The sequence below is a fragment of the Clupea harengus genome, chromosome 8 (genome assembly GCF_900700415.2).
Source record: "Clupea harengus chromosome 8, Ch_v2.0.2, whole genome shotgun sequence".
Classification (NCBI taxonomy): Eukaryota; Metazoa; Chordata; class Actinopteri; order Clupeiformes; family Clupeidae; genus Clupea; species Clupea harengus.
The window spans coordinates 2590293-2612823 of NC_045159.1; the positions used below are offsets into that span (position 1 = coordinate 2590293).

The window sequence follows — 22531 nt, forward strand, 5'->3', positions numbered from 1 at the left end:
TTATGCAAATGCTACTCTCAACAATGAGCACCTGATCTTGTCTTGTTCCTGGGAAGGGGGCTTTCCCAGAGCGTTGCTATGGTGGTCCTCCAGTGCTGGAGAGAAACTGGGAAAACCAGAGGAGAGCACCAATACTCTGGGGCTTCCTTCCAATGTCACTTACAGCAGCAACTCATTTGTGTGTCTTGCTCAACACCCATTATTTGCAGAGAGAAGCGAGTGTGTTTTGAAGATAGGTAAGAATTGCAGTCCAGACAAACCTATTGAAAAGAACAAAGTGTACCTAAATAGTGATGACACTTACTGTAGGTAGTAGATAAAGGGCTACAAATGCTGAGGATATATTTCATAGTTGGTCTAGAACCGTTTTTACTGATTTACTGATAAAGAAAATGAAAAGTCTGATGCTGGCTTTGACATGTTCTGACTACACAATGAAACAGATCCTCTTAATCCTGAAAATCCCTTACAAATCATCGTAATTATGTGTCATATGAATTTTAAGGTAGCACAATCACAGCATTATTAAAGTGACATTTAAAAGCATTATGTAAAGTACTTCGGTGTCACAACAACTACAATGTAAGAATGCAATGTCACCTGGTCTACAAAAGTAAATCAAGAGAAAGCAAAAGGTTATAAGGTAATTCCACCACCATGTGAATTACTCAATATGTTAAATCTCCTATTCAGTACTGTGGGATTTTGCATTTTCTTTAAAGACCCCCCTACCAAAGTTGTACCACTTATATCATTGGTGAATTACTCTATTAACACTCGGGAAAACATACCACATTGACTGGCTCAGTATTACGGTAATCTATTAGATGTTCCATTCCTACAGATCCACCTGATGGAACTCCATCATGTACCATTCGTCCTACCAACAACTACACAGATCTGACTCTCTGGTGTTCATGGGAAGGGGGATACCCTCACGCCTCTCTGCACTGGAGCCCATTCCTGCCAGGGGCAAATGGGCAGGGTTACGCCAACGCCACCCTCATCCAGCGAGGGCCTGGCACCGCAAACAACTCTGTGTTTGTGTGTCATGGGTCCCATGTTGCCCTGAAAGTATCAACAAGCTGCAGCACCAGGACATGTGAGTTATCCCTTTACTTTTTAGACAATAGTCCTAAATGACTTCTAAACATCAAGTGATGTCACTAATGTTGACCATAAAATATCAAGAGTATAGGAAGTATCCAGAAAACTCAGGTCACTGAAAGAATATTTGACTGTGATATTATACTTATGATTCTTAGGGTATCCACCAGGAGAACCCCAGTGTAATGCAAATGCTACTCTCAACAATGAGCACCTGATGTTGTCATGTTCCTGGGAAGGGGGCTTTCCCAGAGCGTTGCTATGGTGGTCCTCCACCACGGCAGACACACTGGGGAAATATGAAGAGAGCACCAACACTCTAGTGCTGCCCTCCAATATTACCTACAACAACAAGTCTTTTGTGTGTCATGCTCAGCACCCATTATTTGCAGAGCAGAAAAGGTGTGTTCTAAACCTAGGTAAGAACGGCCGCAATGAGGTGCTGTAACAATAACCAGGATATATGTGTGTGTACATACACATTATGGGACACATGTATAAAATATCTGGAACAAAAGTATTGATGATATTTGACATTTGTCTTTGTACATTATCAGTAGATAATGCTTGACATTTTAATTAAGTGTTTCCTCTCATCGAGCCTATTGTCATTTTCAATTAAGAAAAGTGTCAGAAGTTAATTTCTTGTGGTTGAACTTGATAGATCAACAAGAGTGGTAAAATAAGCTAAATTGCTGAAGTCTGACCATATTATTGTATATAGCTTTATCTCAGCTGTGTGAAAATCTGCAGTCATGAAAAAAATAATGAATGAATGAGTTATTTAATAAACAGGAAATTAATTTGAAAGAGCACTGTCCATCATATTGCTTATATGACCTCTTTGGACACAATATGTTGCCATTTCTAAAATCTCCTCCTCTTCCCTAGAGGCTCCAGTTCTTGAGACACAGAGTGGCATAGTCTCTGTCTATGAGGGAGGTGACGTAGAGATCACTTGCACAGCGAGGGATAACTATTTCACCTCAAAAATCACCTGGTACAACCATTTGAAACAACATGCAACAGAATTGCCTTTAAAGTATGTTCTAAAACATGCAGGAACCTGGAGCAGTCTTACCGTGAAGGCAACAGGTCTCACTGACAGCGGCCAGTACTGGTGCTCAGGCACCAATGCAGTGGGGAGAACAGAGATTCCTATACTACTGCTGGTCAACAGTAAGGATGTTAAGACTTACATACACATCATTACTTGCAGTAAAATGCTTTTAGTGTGAAGGTTTTACTGTATTAAAACTGTCAAAAACTATTATTTGATTAGCCTCTGTCACAAAGAAAACACTTCTCTCATGTCAATCAATCAGGATACTACGTAACATATATTTTAAAAAGAGCTGTTACCAGCAGGCTAGCATGGATTCCTCAGTCTGGATTGACACTGAGTCGATTCAGTCGATGATCAGGAAGATCCAAAACCAACACCTCCTGTTTTTTGTATTTTAGGACATCCAGCGCCACCCAATGTGACCATTAGCAAGATCATCTTCAGTGGCCATCTGCGGACAGAAGCTGATCTGAAGTGGGATGCATTGACTCATGGTGAAATCACTGAGTTTATCATTGAGCGCCGCCAGCTCCCTTCATCCAATGGGAAGACAAAGACTGAGCCTCCCTGGCAAGAAGTGGCATCAAAACTGGCACCTGGCACTCGAAGCTACAAGATGAGAGGTCTTGATCCAACAAGGCTCTATGCAGTCCGAATCATAGCTGTCAATCATCGAACCCCAGGAAATCCTTCTGACGAAAAAGTTCCTGAAGCAGTGCCAGTGACGAGGCCAGCCCTCGCCCTGAGTGATTCCTCTCCAGTAGAAGGCTCATCCATATGGATGCGCTGTGACCTTGAAAATGGCACTGAACCCATTAACTACAGGTGGGAGCAGGAAAATAAGGAAGGCACCACAAGTATCCTGGCACAGGGGAACAACAACCTGGTCAATGTTACCTGGGTGACGCGTAGCCATGCTGGTTGGCACAGGTGCATCGTGAGTAATGAGGTCAACCAAGAACAAAGTAAACGCATTTCGCTCAATGTCATCTGTAAGTGGGCTCTGTATACTCCAACCAACTATGGCATTCCTTTACCATTTGCAGGTTTTGTGCATTTGTCGATGAACTTGTGCTTTTTGTACCTTCTAATGGGCACAGTTGTATATATTTGTGTTTTTGTCTGTGTGAAAATCAGAGAGTTTAAGTGTTTTATTCTCTGCAGTTGGGCCAGATGTGCCTACCATTGAGGTCACCCCATACTCTGTCATGGAACGAGGCTACTCTGCCTTGGAGAGGGAAATGGTCTCCCTCATGTGTCAAGCGTCCTCCAATCCTCCTAGTCAGTATGTCTGGTTCTACAACAATTCCCAGGTTCACGTGGGACAAACACTGACCATCACCAAGATCCCGAGGACCCGCTCAGGTCACTACACCTGCATGGCTCAGAATACAAACCTCAACACTCGCTCTACGACAAGCATCAGCCTCTCAGTTTACTGTGAGTCAATCAAACTCTATGTCTCACCAGTCTCTCTGTTCTTCATTTGTCTCGTGGTTATGTACATCTGTTCAATTATGTATTCTTCCTTAAAACTATATATTCTTAACGCCAGAAACCAGGGCTGACCATAGTGGAAAGGGGCCAGGGTATGTTGTCAGGGTCTACGATGATTTCACACCCCATAGGGCCAGTGTGCAGGTTGCGACTAACTTGTTCTTTATAAAATGGTAACAAAAACACCCCAAACACCCATTTGCCTAACCGGTACAAAATGATACCACTCCTACAGATCCACCAGATGGATCTCCATCATGTACAATCCTTCCTACCAACAACTACACGGACCTGATGCTCTGGTGTTCATGGGAAGGAGGATACCCCCAAGCCCTTCTGCGCTGGAGTCCATTCCTGCAAGGCGTAAATGGGCAGGGTTACGCCAATGTCAGCTTCATCCAGCGAGGGCCTGGCACCGCAAACAACTCTGTGTTTGTGTGTCATGGGTCCCATGTTGCCCTCAACGTATCAACAAGCTGCAGCGCCAGGACATGTGAGTGAAGAATCGGATGCATTTTATTTACAGATTAGAGATTGGATTAGGTTACAGACTAATTGTGACTAGTAGATGATATGCTGCTTTTCATTGGACAGGCACTTCTTTATGAAACATAATAATGCGAATATAGGCCTTTTCTGACATTACCAGATACTTTGTTTCTCAGTGGACACCTGAATAAAGTAAGATTATAACACCCAGGGCTCTGCATTTTAAATGAGAAACATAGTTAAGCAAACCCCAAGTCTTCTGTTAAGGTTAGCTCTGAAAAGTATCTAGAAAAATAAACTTACCAACAAAAGTATTTCACATTTACACAGCAATTCATCAATCAATCAATAATCATCAAGGATGAAAGGTTCTTGAGAAAAAGCATCGAAACTGTTTATTTACTATAACATCTCACAACCCATGTGGTTCTTAGGGCATCCTCCAGGAGAGCCCCAATGTTACGCCTACACCACTCGCAACAATGAGTACCTGATGTTGTCATGTTCCTGGGAAGGGGGTTTTCCCAGAGCGTTGCTATGGTGGTCCTCCACCACTGGAGACACACATGGAAAGTCTGAGGAGAACTCTAACATTCTGATACTGCGCTCTAGTGCTACCTACAGTGGCAAGTCCTTTGTGTGTCACGCTCAGCATCCACTGTTTTCAGAGGGGAAGCAGTGTGTTCTCAAACTTGGTGAGACTCAAAGCACCAAAATATCTTTATCAATACATAATATATGGCATACTACTAAGCAGCAGCACTTACATGGCATTTATTCAATATACGACACATGCTGTGTGTAGATTAGAGCATTATGACAGTGTTAAAAGCTTATATCCATTCACTTCATCAGGAGTAGATCATTCTGTTAAATATAATGTATTAAACTAACTTCTAAAATGTTTCAAATAATATTTTCAGAGGCTCCAGTCCTAGTGACACAGCGCAGCATGGTCTCTGTTTATGAAGGAAGTGATGTGCAGCTTACCTGCATACTGAAGGCTAATTATCCTGCCACAGAGATCACGTGGTACAACAACTTGAAGCAGCACGTCATAGAATCCCCCACAAAGTATGTCCTGCAGCACGCAGCAGCCTGGTCCAACCTCACAGTGAAGGAGACAGACGGCCTGACTGACAGCGGCCAGTACTGGTGCTCAGCAACCAATGCAGTGGGGGGAACAGAGATTCCCATTCATCTGCTGGTGAAGAGTAAGGATGCTAAGCTTGATTTCCCTACACTTAGCATTAGACTAAAATGAAAGTTAAATGAAGGACAATAATGTGTTTATTTTGTCTTCCTCATACTCATATAAATACTGTGTGTTGCACTGTCTATCCCGTGTTTCACTTAGGATATCCTATGCCACCCAACGTGACCATCAGTAAGATTGTTTATAGTAGCCGTGAGCGCACAGAGGTTGACATGGAGTGGTTTATAAAGACTGAAGAAGACATCACCGGGTTAATTATTGAGCGCCGCCGGGTACCACAGCCCGAGGGAAAGAGGGATGTTGATCCCCAATGGCAAAAGGTGGCAGTAAACCTGGATCCTAGCACCCGCAGCTACAGGATGAGTGGTTTTGATCCAACTGGCCTCTATGCAGTCCGAATCATGGCTGTCAATCATCGCACCATAGGACATCCATCACAAGTAAAGAGCCCAGGTGAGCCTTGCTATGCTAGGAAAATAAAATGTTGTCTAAAAAAAGAAGAGTAATTATTTTGTGAAGTAATCCGCCCGACAGGGAGACTGAGGATTTTACAAAAATGTCGATATGTGATTGTTTGCAGCTGACCCACCCTTCACTTCTTACTCTGCTGTGATTGGTGCAGCCATCGGGGGCATGATCATAGCAGTAGTAGCCACAGTGCTGCTCTTCATGTACTTCGTGAGGCATTGTAACAACAGCCCACGTGAGTGTGTGTTCCTCATAATAGAAAGAAGCTGAAAGCCCATGAGCTACCTGCATGGGGAGAAGCCATTTTACTGTCCTTTCTAGTAGACACATTGATGCTTGCCGTGTTTAGTTTATGTTGATTAAATAAGGAAGGTTAGGCATAGTTCTGACCAAATCCATTTCTGTCTAATTCTCTAGGACTGCATGAGTTGATATTCGGCAGGTAAGTACAGTTAAAAGTCCAATATTGTACCTTACAGTTCATGCATATTATGTATTATAAAGTATACCACTTCCTGAATCAAGGTAAAGAAAGGTCCTTATTTAGTTTCAGATTTGATTATGGTTACGTCTTGTACACACAATGTGTATGTGTGCTTTAAACCAAAGTAGGAACAGCCTGTCCAGGGAGAACATAAACTTCCCTGAGGATGAGGTCACTGGTGGGGCAGAAGATGTGGACAGAAGAGAACACAGCCCAGGTACAGTCATCCCCAAGACACTGTACAGTCCCACATTCTTAAGCCTTCTTCATGACCTTTTAGTGCCACTCTAACGAGCATGGAGACTTGCTAAACATTGAGTGGACATTTTCTTTCAGGACCAATAGTGGCAACCACAAGACCGACACTACAAGGCCCTCCGACCGCATCATAACAGTTATGGCTACAAGTTCCAGATCTGTCAAATTGTGTGTTTAACGGTTTTAATCTAATGAAGAGCCAACTCATTTCACAATTTATAAATTAAAATAATTAGATCAACAGTTATTGGTTTGACTAATAATTCACAACACATTTTTTTTACTGTAACTCACCAAAAAGCATTTATGAGGTCACTCTATTGTACTTTAACATATCCATTTTGGATAGCCTACATTTGAACTGAGTTTGAGAGAATACATTTTCTACCACAATTTTTGTTTATGTATTTGTGTATTGTGTGACTAAGTGATAAGAATAACATTTTCATTAAAAACAAACATGCCCCCAACTAGATAATCTATTGTGGTCCAGGTCATGCTAACAGGTCAGTCAATTAACTCCAATCAATAGGATCCCCTCATTAGTGTGGCAGCAGCTACTAGGATTACTGTGACAGTGATAGAGCATCTCACATTACACAGTTGCTAACATGGAAATTCTTACATAATCCTGACTCATCATGCTATTTTGTTTGGATTAAGTTTATTAGCCTGCAACTCAACAACCAGAGGAACATCTAGAGACATACTTCTAGAGCCAGACAATAAGAGGACAGAAAAAACATAGAAAACAGAGAAAAGGTTTACACATTAAATACATTACCAAATGTCTTGATACAGTATAGGCAAAAACAGAGCTACACTTGAACACTTTCAACTCACCAATATTGTCTTCATTTTTTATTTTTCATGGTTTTATGGGTGCAACTAATAAACCTATTAACACAGAAATCTTGTTTGACATAATTGACAGAATGTGTGCTGGGTTTTGGTCAAGACATGATGCAATATGTTACAGTGTGGCACAAGTCTGAGGGCACCAACAGCCTGGTCCTTCATCAGGAAACGGAGACCTTCTGCTTCTGAATATGAGAAAACTTCTCTTTGATCTTCACAAAGTATCTCTTGAACTCCAATCCATCACCCTACAAAAAGGAATCAGTAGTTTAGGTAACATCTGGAAGAGGAAAACACACCTTTACAACAGATTATCTTAATAGTCATTTTGTTTATGCTTTCAACGTTACCCTTGAAAGTCTGAAATCCACCAGGGTTCCTTCATCCACATCCAGGAAATAAACTTTGTAGATTAGCTTGTTATTACGGCGATCATTTGTGGTGACTGTCACCTACAAAGCAAGTGACAAAAAGGGTAATCAGAGTATGATACATTACACACACCCCTATAGCACTAGTGCCCTTAGCACTGCCCACATTACATAAACTGCTAGCACAAATGTCTACCCTTTTATATCACAATGTGTACTGGTAGTTTGAAAAGCCTTTGTACCTGATTGGTGCATGTCTGTTTCCATGTGTGGCCCAGCGATATACAGACAGTTTTGAGATCCTTGCTTGCCTCCTCAGCAGATAGTGCAGTAGTAATCCTGGTCATTCTCCTTATCAGCCGCTGCCAGGGACTCTGAAACAGGCACAGCAGTGTCTTATTATCATTTCACATCTTATTATGATGATATAAAATAACAAGTACAGATTTATTTCTTATTATCTGAACATTTCTTTTTGAAGTGTTATATTTAGATAAGATAAGATAATAAGGCCTAAAAAGGACATTACACATTGTGTAATGATGGTGGTGTAAACTGTATGGTTTACCTGGCTGGCTCCTGGTGTGCCAAGCAGTTGGCTTCCAAGCAACATGTGGTCTGGGCAGACTGGCTGGGAAAAGCTGACCATGGTCCCATCAGTGTAGCTGACAGGACCGGTCAGCTCCCAGAGATCCTGCGGCTCTGGCTGAGAGCTAGAGATCTGTGTTCGGTCATCACTGAGGCAGGAAAAAGTGAAGGAGACCGCACATACACCATGGAGAGAGAGAGAGAGAGAGAGAGATGGATTTATGCAATCATATTATGTTTTCAATAATGTATAATACTTTTTGGAGACAAGGTTGGCAGTCTGACCTGTTGGTCCGTCCGAGACGGCAGCCAGAATTCAGTATTTTGTTGGGTGACTGATTGATTCCTAAAAAGAAATTAAAATATAATAAAACATAACAAAAAAGAACGGCTTTATTTGGGCCTTGGAGGTGGGACTGACATCTTAAGACAAACAAATTAAGGTACAATATGTTGTTTTTTTACTGTCGAAAAATAAAACTGCTTCTAATCTAATAATAAATAAAGCAAAATAATTTTAAAATGGATAGAAAGCAGAAACAAGACATTGGGAAATGTTGACATAGTTCTTTCTGAGTAACATTATTATGGTGGGTCTTAAAAACTTTTATTCACATAACAAAATATACATATTGCAACTTTGAAGCCTGATAGAAAAACAAAGTGGGAAAATATGAAAGTAACATGATGTTGTAATCTAGCACCTGCTCGGAACTTCTTACAGATCCAGGGGTGTTTATTAACTTCAGGGACGGCGATTCTCTTCTTAGGGTCGTGTAACAGGATTTTAGTGAGGAGGCCTAACCAAGGAGTCCGTGGGATAAAAAGAGTACACTCAATAAACAATGTATAGAGCAATCTCAGTGATAAGACACCCATCTGTAATAGCAATTCTTAATTAAAGATTCAAAGAGTAATTGTAGTTATGCTGAGAAATATTCAATTCTGTTTGACGTTTGACTGTATGGTGGTGTTTGTTTTTTTAATAGCAATAGCAGTGCTAGCTATGGAGTTATAAGGAACAACAGCAAAAGCTAGTGAGGTGATCCATTATAATATCCGTTCCATTCACTTGTGAGTGAAATAGTTCATTAATTTGTTAGGAATCCACATCGTAAGTGCAATAACAAACAGCCAGACAGTTATTACTACTAAATAACCTCCCCCCAGGACGATGCAACCAGTATTATTTATCTAGGCAATGCAAGAACGTCAAATACTATTTTGCAATACTATCCTACTGCCTGCATGTCATCACACACACTACACAGATTAATACTTAAAAGCCACATTACAAAGAGGCATTGCATCTATCTTCTTCCACGGGTTCAGATAGGTCTTCGTCTGAAGCCAGTCTGCGTACTCCTGACAGTTATCACTTGGCTGATCCCATGGCAACTCTGAAACAAGATGGCCAGTGGTACAGAGTTGGTACAGAGTTTAATTAACTGCAATTCTGAAAGTGCAAGATCCCTTCACTGATAAAGTCAGTCACCTCACCTCCTGTTAACATAGTAGTGAGTACGATGCCACAAGACCAGATGTCGGCAGGCTGGGCTCTAAACTGTGACCTTGACATGACCTCTGGGGCTATGTAGGGCAGACTGCCACAGGCCCGTCCGAGCGCCCTCTCTCGTCCTCGATGACGAAAAACTGTAGCCAGCCCAAAATCTGCAATCTTTAAAGTATCTGAAAAGCAAAAAGGCATTTAAAAATTGCTTTTTATGTTGTCTTGAGTAACTTTAACCAAAACATAGACATATACATTAGCGTGGTTCACCTTTGTCGTCCAGCAATAGGTTTTCTGGTTTTATATCACGATGTGTGATTCCCAGTCCATGGAGGTATTCCTTCAACAGATAAATAAACAATGAATGATATATGTCGATAAACTGAAAGCAAACGCTTTCCTAATGCAAGTAACCATGTTTTAACACTGGAACACCGAGTGGCTGTAAAATTACACTACTCTGTAATTGCACTCACCACTCCTGCAATCAACTCGGTGAAAAATCGGTGGGCATCTCTCTCTGGCATACCAATGTCTGGCTCTATCAGTAACAGGCAATAAGATCAGACAGATGAGATACATGTCTGGCTCTATCAGTAACAGGCAATAAGATCACACAGGTGAGATACATGTCTGGCTCTATCAGTAACAGGCAATAAGATTACACAGATGAGATACATGTCTGGCTCTATCAGTAACAGGCAATAAGATCACACAGATGAGATACATGTTTGGGTGATTAAAAAAAATAAAAATAATAATAATAATATATATATATATATATTATAGAGGATTTGCATTTACAAGCAGTACAACAATATGTACTTACCAATGCGATCAAAGAGTGCTCCTCCACTGCAATACTCTAGGAATATATACTGTAAATTAGACTCATTTCGGTGTCCAAAAAAACGCACTATGTTGGTATGCGTCAACATCTTGTGGATGCAAACTTCCTTTTTCACAACCTCAAGGCAATCTGTGTTAGTTTGAGTGTCAAGGACCTTCACGGCCACTGCCTCGTCAGTTTTTCTGTTCATCAGTAAACGCACCCTGAAGACATTTGATGAGATGAGATCAACTGGTTATACTGTCTATAAACTGGTTATATGTAGACGTGAAAATGGAAGAAAACAGGTTTAATGATACATACACTCCATATGCTCCCTCTCCAAGATCCTGCACCACATCCCAGTCTTGGACGAAGGGCACTGCCATGATCTACAAGTAGTAACATAAGAGACATGTTGCTCTCAAACTGAAATGGACATTTTTTTAACAAAGAACTGACACTGATTGGACAGACGCGTTGAATCGACAGATGTGTGCAACTTCACCTCTGTGATCAATGCAGTGAGCACCTTTTATGGGGTCTACATTCAATGGTGTTTCATATAGTATTTCATAGCATAACACAGGACACTTTCCTCAAGGAAGAGTATTTGAATTATGGACATATACTGGAATGGTACACAAGGACTTTTTTGTCATAATAATTTACCAGGACTGATAAAGTATCAACAACTTATTAACCTTGTCGGGCAAGGGTAAAGGAACATTAATCTCAAAAATGACATTTTGGCAGATTAGGTTACAAAATAATCATTAATAGGTAACGTTAGCTTTACGATTGAAACATCAATCCCAAGAAATGCAAATCTTTGCTGGATTTACAAATTGAGGCCAAAGGAGCACCCCATGATTTATCTGAAAACGATGCAATAGTTGACTAACTTCACTAATGCATAACTGTCATTTGAGTAGCTATAACTCAAATAGCAAAATGGTAAAACAATGAGAGGTAAAAAAGTAAATCAATTTATCTAAAAAGGCTGAAATAAGTTAATCTTAGCTTGCTACTTGAAGGCTTATCGTTAATGTCATAAATCGTTGAGGAGAACAGAAAATCATATACACATATAAACTGGGTAAATAGTTCCATGAGTTAAAGAAAGATGTGACTACGCTGAAATGAGTTTGAAAAGTCCCTTCCCTGAGGCTACTCCTGCTGTCATTGTTTAAAACAGTAACTAGTTAGCTGTGATGAATAACAGACCAGCAACTACTTAGCTAGACAGCCAGCTTAGCTAGTGTTATCGAAAAGTTACCGAAAACTGTCTGCCACCAAAATGCACAGTTTAAGCTTCGTAACAGTATTTTGAGGTTCTTACCTCCTTGAATTTGTTCCTGAAATCGTGTATTAAAAAAGGGACAATCCACCTTCCCTTCCGTTACCAAAATATGTGACAACAACCCACTTCACTCTTATAATATTTAAATAGCCAGGAGTTTTGCCGCGTTGTTTGTGTCGCACTTTCCGTTCTTCGTCACTTCCGGCGGAAAATGCGCCTTCAGACTTCTTTGTACTGTCCAGGCGTGACAGCGTGTATGAAAAGTATCACCTCCGCGACTGCATTTTGTTTCCATTTTGACCATGGTTTAATATAACTGGTGGCTTAGAGGTCTATTGTGCAATTGTAATACGTGTATGCGTCTTCTACTATTCTTAATATGACTAGATTGAATATGGATTTGAACAGAATTGCGAGGAAATGGTTAAATAAATTCTAGCGCATTCATTTTCACCAGTCTTCCACCATTTCTGAGTAGGTAACTCTGATATAAAAAAATATTGACATTAGCTATTCAGAACACACTAGACTAGATAGGGAAGAACGGACTAGGTTGATGTTGATATGCCTCTGCTTCTCATATAAATACACTCTAATGTAGACATAAGGTTACTCAACCATCTTTTCCCAAATGTCTTAAAGAATGGTTTGCAAGACACATATTAAAAGCATAGATACAGACAATAAAATATTTACTTGTACATGAAAACATCACATCAGTAAAAATCAAGTTACTGCAGTTGACCATTCACACTTTTATTATTACTCACATCCCTTTTGAGGTACAGACGTGGACAAATTTGTTGGTACCCTTCCGTTAAAGAAAGAAAACCCCACAATGGTCACTGAAATAACTTGAAACTGACAAGCTCCAGTATTGTCTCATCTTTCCAAAGGACATTCTCCCAGAAGCCCTGTGGCTTGTCAATATGCATTTTGGCAAATTCCAGTCTCGCTTTTATATGATTTGCTTTCAACCAACAGTGGTGTCCTCCTCGGTCGACTTTGGCTCAAACAGCAACGTATGGTGCGATCTGACACTGATGTACCTTGACCTTGGAGTTCACCTCTAATCTCGTTGGAAGTTGTTCTGGGCTCTTTGGTTACCATTCGTATTATCCGTCTCTTCAATTTGTCATCAATTTTCCTCTTGCGGCCACATCCAGGGAGGTTGGCTACAGTCCCCTGGACCTTAAACTTCTGAATAATATGTGCAACTGTAGTCACAGTAATATCAAGCTGCTTGGAGATGGTCTTATAGCCTTTACCTTTAACATGCTTGTCTATAATTTTCTTTCTAATCTCCTGAAACAACTCTGTCCTTAGCTTTCTGTGGTCTATGTTCAGTGTGGTACACATCCTTATACCAAACACCACAGTGACTACTTTTCACCCTTTAAAAAGGCAGACTGACTGATTACAAGTTTGAAGACACCTGTAATGCTAATTAAAGGACACACCTTAGTTTAACATGTCCCTATGGTCAAATTATTTTTAATCTTTTCTAGGGGTACCATCATTTTTGTCCAGGCCAGTTAGATTCATTTTTTTTTTTAATTATTCTGTTGAACCACAATTCAAAAGCAAAGTCTGATTTTCATTAGTTAATTTTCAGTACATTTGTATTTATTATTACTTTTGTCAGTTTCAAGTTATTTCAGTGACCATTGTGGCTTTTTCTTCCTTTAGCGGAAGGGTACCAACAATTTTGTCCACGTCTGTATGTTTTGGAACCATTATACATTTTCTCCCCCACACAATTTCTCCCCCACATCAGTTCCTCCTGAAAGACTCTCAGCTGGAATATTACAGTTTTTCCCTTAAGTAAATCTTGCAACCTTTTGTGTTTAATAAACCAACTTTTACCCTATATTTCATATTCAAAAATATGTACACTATACGTTTTCACCATACTGTATCTTGTAACTATCAAGTTTATTCGACAGCACTTCACCCTATGTTGCTTGTTGTGCGTTTCAACATTAAGATCAAATATAATAACATAAAAAGCACCAAATTTGACAGAGAAAGGAGCAAGGCACCCAGTGCTCTGACTGGAGCAGAACATGTTCTATGAAATGAATGAACTGACACTTCACATTTACAATGTGAAGTCTGGGTGTGGTTGCCCTACCAAGCCAAGAGCTTAGAGCTGCAGTAAATTCAAACTGTACTCAATTCCCCTAAATGTGTATTGATGTAACTGGACCATGATATCCATGAGGGGACTGCAGGACAAATTCTTGCTATGCATCATCTTGTTAAAAAGTTAAATATTAATTTGTGTCAAAATGTTGTGTCTATGGTACGTGCAAAGTAACATAAACTTGATAAATATTTCCTATAGTAAATATTACAATAGTAGCTGTTGAGCAAATGTACAGACTGGAGGTGCTTGTAACAATTATCCTTTTAAAAAAGACAAAAAAGTATCTATACCAGTTTTATATGCTGAACCTTATCATCCATTAAACAGAACTCCACTGTAACATGTCGTTCTGATGTTGATGTTTCTGGCTCTTGAGAAATAAATGTTAAATAAACACATAATATATGAATGTATGAATGTTTGTTTGAGGGAATAAACAGAGGTGAAGAGAGGTCATTATAGTAATTCTCTAAAAAAATAAGTGAGAACCAATGTGTAAGGTCCCTTCAAGTCTCAACGTTCTTGTTGCTTTTCTACTGTTCACAGGAGCATGGTGACTGGCTTCTCAAGGAACTTGCGGAACTCTGCCAGCCACTGGGCACCCACTGCTCCGTCCACCACCCGGTGGTCACAGCTCAGCGTCACAGACATCATGTTGGCCACATCAAACCTGCGTAAACAACCAAGTGTGAGTCCACATGGCATAAAGACAGGAGCAATGACAAAGCGTTTCAGACCGAGGGTGAATAGAGAGGTTCAGTGTGAGAAAAATAATGTGTTTTTGGATCACAGAAGCATGTAAATCTATTTTAGCCTAACCCCAAATAAAATTATTAACACTAAAAATGAGCATAAGAGGTCTCCTTCAAGATACTATCACAGAGTCAGGAGAGAAGTGAGGGGAAGACATTTGGTAAACTGCAGGTTTACACACTTAGATTTACAGTGCTTGTTTAGATACTCCAATTTACCCTTTCTCGTTGTCTGCTGGCAAAAGTCTCTTCTCCGACCCGCCCACAGCAAGAATACAGGCCTGGGGAGGGTTGATGATGGCTGAGAAGTTCTTGACTCCAAACATGCCCAGATTTGAGATGGTAAAGGTGCCACCCTGAAAAAGAAAGAATCTCATTTAGCTGAAAACATTGAACAAATGCCTTTGCTAATAAAACAGACACCCATCTATCCAAAAATCATAAAGAAATCTTTACTCACCTGAAATTCATGAGGTTGCAGTTTACCTTCACGCGCTTTAGCTGCCAATGAGGATACATCTTTGCAGATGGATGCCAGGCCTTTAGTATGGGCGTTGAAAACAATGGGAGTGATCAGGCCATTAGGAGTGCTTACTGCAACACTGACATCCACAACATGGTTTCTGTGAAGGACACATGGAAACCCAAAGATCAGTGATCAACAGTAGGGTTTCAATTACCACTGCTAAAATGTTCACATACGGTTGTGTACCAAAGCAATGGCTATCTTATAATGAAGTTATGACAGTAAAGCCACAAATAGATTTTGTAACAATATGACCTTCCAATCGGTCACATCGCTCTAAAAATGCGCCAAAAAACTACTGTTGTCTTCTCACACCATACAGTATACAACAGAAGTCAGTTTACTTAAATGTGAAATGATTCAAAATAGTATCACCTCTCAATAGCTGCATTATTGCATGAACTTGGTTATAAAATGACATGTGAACATCAGCACTTTCTCAGTTGTGGACCTATGGGCTGTGTCCATCCACATGTCTGCCTCATGGCTTCACATGAAAAAGAACTAGAGGAATTTAAAAAATCTGATTGTGAAACTTCACAAGGATGGAGAAGGATATAAGAAAGGGAGTGACCAACTGAAATCAGTCGAAACAAAGTTGCAGCAGTAAACCGGAGGTATAGAACTAGCCATAGTACCACTAATCAGTGCCATAGCACCACTAATCAGTGCCATAGTACCACAGTGGCAGTCAGTGGCCGTCCTCCAAAAAGGACGCTACAGACAATGAGCTACTTGCACAATCTAGCTCTGACAAACAGACAGGCAAGTGCTTCACTTGTCACAGGGCTTGGAAATCTGAGTTTCTGTGACCGCTCAAACAGTGCAAAGGACCTTGCATAATGTCAACCTCTATGGATGGCATCCAAGAAAAAAAAACTGCAAGATTAAACTGCTAAAGAACATGAAAAGAAGCCTGATGAATTGGAAGCACATTCTTTGGTCAGATGAGACCTAGATAAATCTGTTCGGCTCAGATGGGGTCTAGCATGTTTGGCATGAAGCTGGCCACGAGTACCACAGTGAATGCATCATCCCGATAGTAAAAAATAACACAAACGTTTCTAAAGATGAAAACTATGACCTGGCCACAATTCAACCAGTTTTTTTTATAATTGTTTTTCTTGGTGGAAGGTTACTGTACAGTTTCAAGGCCAGAGGTGATTTAATCTGGCAGAAACTGGCCTGTAAAGATGGCTCAAGAATACAAAATAAAATATAAAATGTGGGACACACATGTAAAAGACCATAACTTCATAAATAATTCCCCCATGGTTCTAATATTTGGGATTTCCCCATCACATTGATTCATCTTTCACCAGAAGAAAGAAAACCCTTTGAGGTGTGAACCCATGTGATTTGACATGGAATGTCCCTCCTGACTTGAATCCATTAGAACACCATTGGGGTATTTTACAGAGAAAGGTAGAGCAACACTACCCCTCCAGCAAAAGGCAGTATAAAAATAAATTGTCTTTGAAGAATGGCAGAATATCTCTCCAGAAATGTGTGCAATATTAATCCGAGGAGGATTGAGTCTGTCATCAAAAATATAGGTGGACATACGAAATAAAAATAGATTTGAATCTCAGTAAAAAAAGGAGTACTGACTTTTGTTGCATTGAGTTACTACTGTGGGGCCTGCCTTTTTAATCTAAACTGTTAGTTTAACATTTTTACATAAGAATAAATACCCTACAGTTCAACTTAAAAGTAGTGCAATTAGTGTAAATGGATCTAATTTTGATTTATTAAGCGTTGTCCTCATTCTGTTGTGTGTTCAAGGTAGATTTTCTTAAAATACATGAATGTTCCGCATTTCCTGAACAAGCCTGATGATTTCTTGTGAATGTGAAACATCAAAACTCATCTGGGTTAACACACAATCAGCACTGATGACAGGAACTCACTGGCGAATGACTGTGTCCATCCATGAGGAGTTTGCCTCAGGTACCTTCAGGCAGGCCAGAGCCGAAGCCTTGATTATAAAATCATTCACCGACAGCTTGATGTTCTCAGGTTTAAGCTCCTGAAAAAGGATGGATTGAAATAAGTACACACACACACACACACACACACACACACACACACACACACACACACACACACACACACACACACACACTTTAAGTATAATCACATACTCCCCCCCCCCATTCTCTTGACAAGTGACTTGTGCTCCACTTGCCTAGACCATAGCCTCACCGTATTGAGCTCTTGCCTTAGTTCCAAAATGTGGTCCATATTAACATCCACTGACAGGTAGTAGTGTGGGATAGTCTGCTTAGACTGCATTAACCTCTGGGCAATAACCTTTACAACGACATCAGCACAGACAGAAATGCGTTAGAATAACAGGCTTAATAAAGGTATCCGGAAATATACAGATGGTGAAGACACAACCAGCAGTGGTCACACCGACCTTGCGTATGTTGCTGATGGGGATGTCGGTGAAGGTGCCGGCGGGTACGGCAGCCACGGCCCGGGCAGGAGGGGCCGCAGGGGCCGCAGGAGCCGCCATAGGGGTGGCAGCAGGTGGAGGCTGTTGGCAGGAAAACATATTCAGTGACGTGTTCCTGTCTTTTCCACTTTGTAAGGCGTCATATTTACAATGATGACAGTTGAGTGACTCACAGGGGCGGCTTTGGCTGGAACAAAGCTGTCGATGTCTTTCCTGGTTACTCTGCCGTCTGGGCCTGAACCTGTGGTGAAAGAGCTGTTCAAAGACCCAAACCCAACAAAAATGCTTTCACACGGTTCAAACCTATTGAACCTTGTGAGTGACACTCAATGCCAAGTTGTAGGCCATTAGAAGAGGTTCAAAACGTGCTTGTTTCACAGTTTCACAACTTTACAGCTGACGACTCACCAGAAACCTGGGCCAGGTCAATGCCCTTCTCTGCAGCCAACTTCTTGGCCAGTGGACTGGCAAAGGTCCTGCCTTTTCTGGGTGTCGCTGGTGTAGGAGCTGCGACAGCCACGGGTGCTACCACTGGAGCAGGTGGGGTGGCCTGTGGAGTGGGGGTCTGGTGGTATATTCAAGCAAAGCATCAAATCAGCCGTGTAGCCACAGTTTGGTTTAATGTAAAAACCTATTTTAGGTTGAAAACTGCATGTACAGTGACTCTTCACAGTCTAATCCACTACCTATCACAACAATACCCAAGGGGCATGTTAGAATCATCTAGAAGAACGAACTGCCCAGCAAATTATGCTCATCACCCTCTTTAATTTTAGTTGATGGTACTACTACATGAGGGAATGAATTGATTCAATCATAAAGACACATGATTAGCATTTTAAACACAGTACCGGTGGTGCAGGAGGGACAGCTGAAGTCATTCCTGTCTCTACGTAGTCAGCAAATGCCTGGATGTCACTCTCTTTCTCCACAATGATGCAAAGAGGAGTTCCCAGGGGAACGTCCCTGGAGCCTTCTGGGATCATAATCTTAGCCAAGTAGCCCTCCTCTTGTACTTCAAAGCCTAATCACAAGGAAAGAAACGTGCACTGGATACTGAGTACATTACATTACATTACATGAAAGAAACAGGAAATAGGATAAACACAAAGTTGATCAAACGTACCAATAGTTGCCTTGTCTGTCTCAATCTCTGCTAGCAAATCCCCCTCGCTCAGTTTTTCCCCAACCTTCTTCTCCCAGCGCTGGACTGTACCCATGGTCATGGTGGGAGACAGGGCTGGAAGTGTCACCTGCAGCAAGGAGGGAGTAAGGCTGAATGTAAGACCTTCTCCAGTCCCAAAAATACTTATTAACATATAAGTTGATTTGATTTTTTTTCACATTCATGTTTCCCTGAGAGTGAAATGTGTGCGTCAATCTCTAATGGGATTATTTCTAATCAGATTAATTCATCAATTGAGATCTCAAGGGTTACTTTATCATTAGATACCACCCACTGCAAACCTGGGTGTATTTTCTTCCTTCATTCTGTCACTAAACTGCTCCACACATCTGTGCTGCTGACCCAATGCAAATGCCTCCCAAACTTTCTCTGAAACAAAAATGCAGCAGTGCATTTCCAATTCCATTCACAGACCTCTCATGTCTGGACCAGAACACCACATTACTGCGTGCTTAAAGATATAAACACTTGAAAAATCTTCAGGGGGTTACTTTCTAAATCCAACAGGTTAGTTCAGGCAATCTGACATAGCCAAACAGTTCATCACCACACACCTTCATGTGGGTCGGGTAGGAGCTCCCGGGGGCCTGTGGAGGAGCCGCAGACGGAGGAGGTGGGGGAGGAGGTGCAGCTGCTGCTGAGGATGGAGCTGCGGCAGATGCCTTGTCCAGGGTGAAGTCTTTGAAGGCAGGGATGAGATCAGCACTGACGATGTAGCGAATGAAAAAACATCACAGATTAATGAACAATTTTCTGTACGGGTGTTGCTCGGCTTCGTGACCTTTGCCACTGCTGCAGCAATTTCTTCTGATTACAAAGATCCGTTATGGCAACTAACAAATAAAGTATTTCCTGACAATAAAAATATGTCTTCAGATAGAGATTAAAAGGGATTTATCATGTGTAATGGTGTGGGTGAGTGAGCCTGGGAGCTTTAATGGGCATACCTCTCCACAGTGATGCAGATGACAGCCCCGATGGGCACATCCCTTGTACCCTCTGGCACCAAGACTTTGGCCAAATAACACTCCTCCATTATATCTAACCCTACGGTGGCCTTGTCTGTTTCCACCTGTAGACAATTACATTTGTAAGGAAAAAGACGTCAGTGTGTTAATCACCTTAGGTCAAGCATAAAACCCATCTGAATAAATGTAATTCTTGGCTGATGGTGATGCTTAGATATTTATTTATGTTTTCTGAGACTTGTGATAGTAAAGGAGCGAGAAACAGGTCCTTACCTCAGCGATCAGGTCACCTTCATTGATTTTGTCACCCTCCTTTTTTTCCCATTTGGCAATAGTGCCCGTCTGCATAGTTGGGGACAAAGCTGGCAGCTCCACCTGTGCAAGAGCAAAATATGTTGATGCTCCTCAAGGTAACCAATATGATGCTACAAAGACATGATGATTGTGTCAAGTTGGACACAAGTCTTGTTTGGAAATACAAAGCAATATTTAGATCAAAGCAAATATGGACCACCCAAAGATACTTCTAAAGAGCAACAAATAATTATATCTAATTATAGCTGTAACCATTGCAGATTATCTTCATTTGACAATGGAGTACCACCTAAACCTTCAAAGAGGTAATTTTCATGAACAAACCAATAGCTGACGTTTTTAACTCCACAAGCACAAACCTTCTAATTGTCTGAGCAGCCTATGGAGGCATAGGATTCACTGCATGGTTTCAACAGTTTGGGAAAGCAGCTGTTCTTGTTTCACGTTAGTCTCTGATGCTTGTTACTAAATCTCACAGCGATAGCGTAAACAGGCTTTTTTTTGTTTTACTGTTGCATGATGTTGACCAGGGTAACATTACTGAAACCCCCCTATAATGTCGCCAGTTGACATTAGCCACCACGACTAACGTTAACGTTACCTTCTGATGTGGAGGTAAGCTGTAGAATCGTGGATTGAGTCGGAAACCTTTACTTTGATTCCACTGAGGCAGCAGTGATGGTTTGCTGGTGACCCCATAATAAAAACGATTACTATGACATAAAGTCCGAGCTCGAAACGATGCACTGGAGTGGAGCCCCTTCGGATGGCACGTCACCGGTGTAGTAGTCCGAGGGCGACCGGAGGCTGAGAGGACACTGGGCCGAGAGAGGCCAACAGATGGTCTTAACCGTACTACCAAACGCAACATTGTTGTTTCAGTCGCGCATGTATCACGCTGTCAGGATGGAATAATAACTACCCGGTATCAGAAATCCTGACACCCTCAGTAGTTGCCCCTCACGACGGACCGTGCAATCTCACTTTCCAATGACCTCCTCGTTCAAAACACACAGCACTTTACGACTGTCAATGGGTTGGTCTCTGGAACGGAATTAGAGGGTTGCCATGTCCGCGTAAAACCGCGTTTTCTTATCAAGAAATTACGTGTATTTCAGAAAAACGTAAAATAGTTTAAGTCAATAGATCAAAATGTTGTTTCTGTAAATATTAAAAAACACAGCGAGTTCATGGTTGTACATAGCGTAAGCGAAAAACGTCTGCAACTGCACGGCTGACAAATTGATGCAGTCTTGTAATGGCAACCAGTGAATACAACCAGAAGGTGGCTCTAAACTACTGTAGTAAAAACGTCGTAAAGCGGGTTGAGATTGCATCTTACTTTTTTATCTGTGTGAGGCTGTAGAGCTTCTTAAAAGATGTTAGGATTTCGTGAAATTTAGTCTTATTGGTGAGGTGGACCTGTTCAATGTACACTGTGACAGAATAATTACATTAGAGGAAAATGCCCTGCTGGATTTATTAATAGTTGATGGGGGGATCTTGTGTTTTGGATCTTGGGTAAGCTTTGCCTTTTTAGTGACGAGTCATGGTGCCTGTTCTGTGAGGGAAGTTATATTATGCAGAAAGCACAAACTCTTCTCCTTCTGTTCTCTATTCTACACCATATCTACTGAAACATCAGACACTGACTGGTGTTCGCTGGATTACTTGGTATCTCTATTTTGCTGGGTAATGTCAGTTTGGTCTGTTTTTAGAACCAATTATTGTAAATTACGTGTCATGTACATGTCAAAAGCAGCACAGATCAGAACATTCTGGTGCTTTCAATGTCTATGCTGACTAGAATCTCAAATATCCATGTGGCTCTTGGGACTGTCAACTTGCCTCAACAACGACAGTCTACCGAGATGAAAGATAAAGCAAGACATTATCCTGTGTGGGAGCTAGTTGATGGATACTTCAGGCCCTAATGTTCCACACACAACCAAGCCACCAGCAGGTGTCGCCAAACTGCAGTGTTACCACCAGGGAGAGGGACATCCCACCACCTGTAGCCTACTTTACATGTTATTAACTATGTTACATCTCGTAACTTAATATAATTGATTAGATGATATCACCAAAAGAGACCAGTTGGCATGTTAGCAAGGTGCAAGGTTTTAGCCT

General features: G+C 41.1%; 2 protein-coding genes across 2 annotated transcripts; both read right to left on the reverse strand.

The window, feature by feature from the left end:
• Positions 1-7232: 7232 nt before the first annotated feature.
• On the reverse strand, positions 7233-12893 carry chek1 (checkpoint kinase 1). The gene is made up of 13 exons (XM_012821980.3): positions 12084-12893; positions 11066-11133; positions 10742-10965; positions 10389-10453; positions 10183-10252; positions 9903-10091; positions 9698-9802; positions 9107-9202; positions 8688-8748; positions 8383-8551; positions 8057-8188; positions 7794-7895; positions 7233-7691 (listed from the first exon to the last, which is right to left on the reverse strand). The coding sequence occupies exons 2-13, from the start codon at positions 11128-11130 to the stop codon at positions 7605-7607; spliced, it is 1365 nt and encodes a 454-aa protein (XP_012677434.1). The 5' UTR covers positions 11131-11133; positions 12084-12893; the 3' UTR covers positions 7233-7604.
• Positions 12894-13946: 1053 nt separating this feature from the next.
• LOC105895356 (dihydrolipoyllysine-residue acetyltransferase component of pyruvate dehydrogenase complex, mitochondrial-like) lies at positions 13947-21596 on the reverse strand. The gene is made up of 14 exons (XM_012821978.3): positions 21003-21596; positions 20360-20461; positions 20066-20190; positions 19673-19823; positions 19059-19185; positions 18784-18956; positions 18341-18497; positions 18106-18173; positions 17894-18013; positions 17677-17784; positions 17382-17500; positions 15406-15568; positions 15165-15301; positions 13947-14863 (listed from the first exon to the last, which is right to left on the reverse strand). Exons 1-14 carry the CDS (start codon positions 21270-21272, stop codon positions 14734-14736), a joined length of 1950 nt encoding a protein of 649 aa, XP_012677432.2. The 5' UTR covers positions 21273-21596; the 3' UTR covers positions 13947-14733.
• Between the last annotated feature and the right edge of the window lie 935 nt (positions 21597-22531).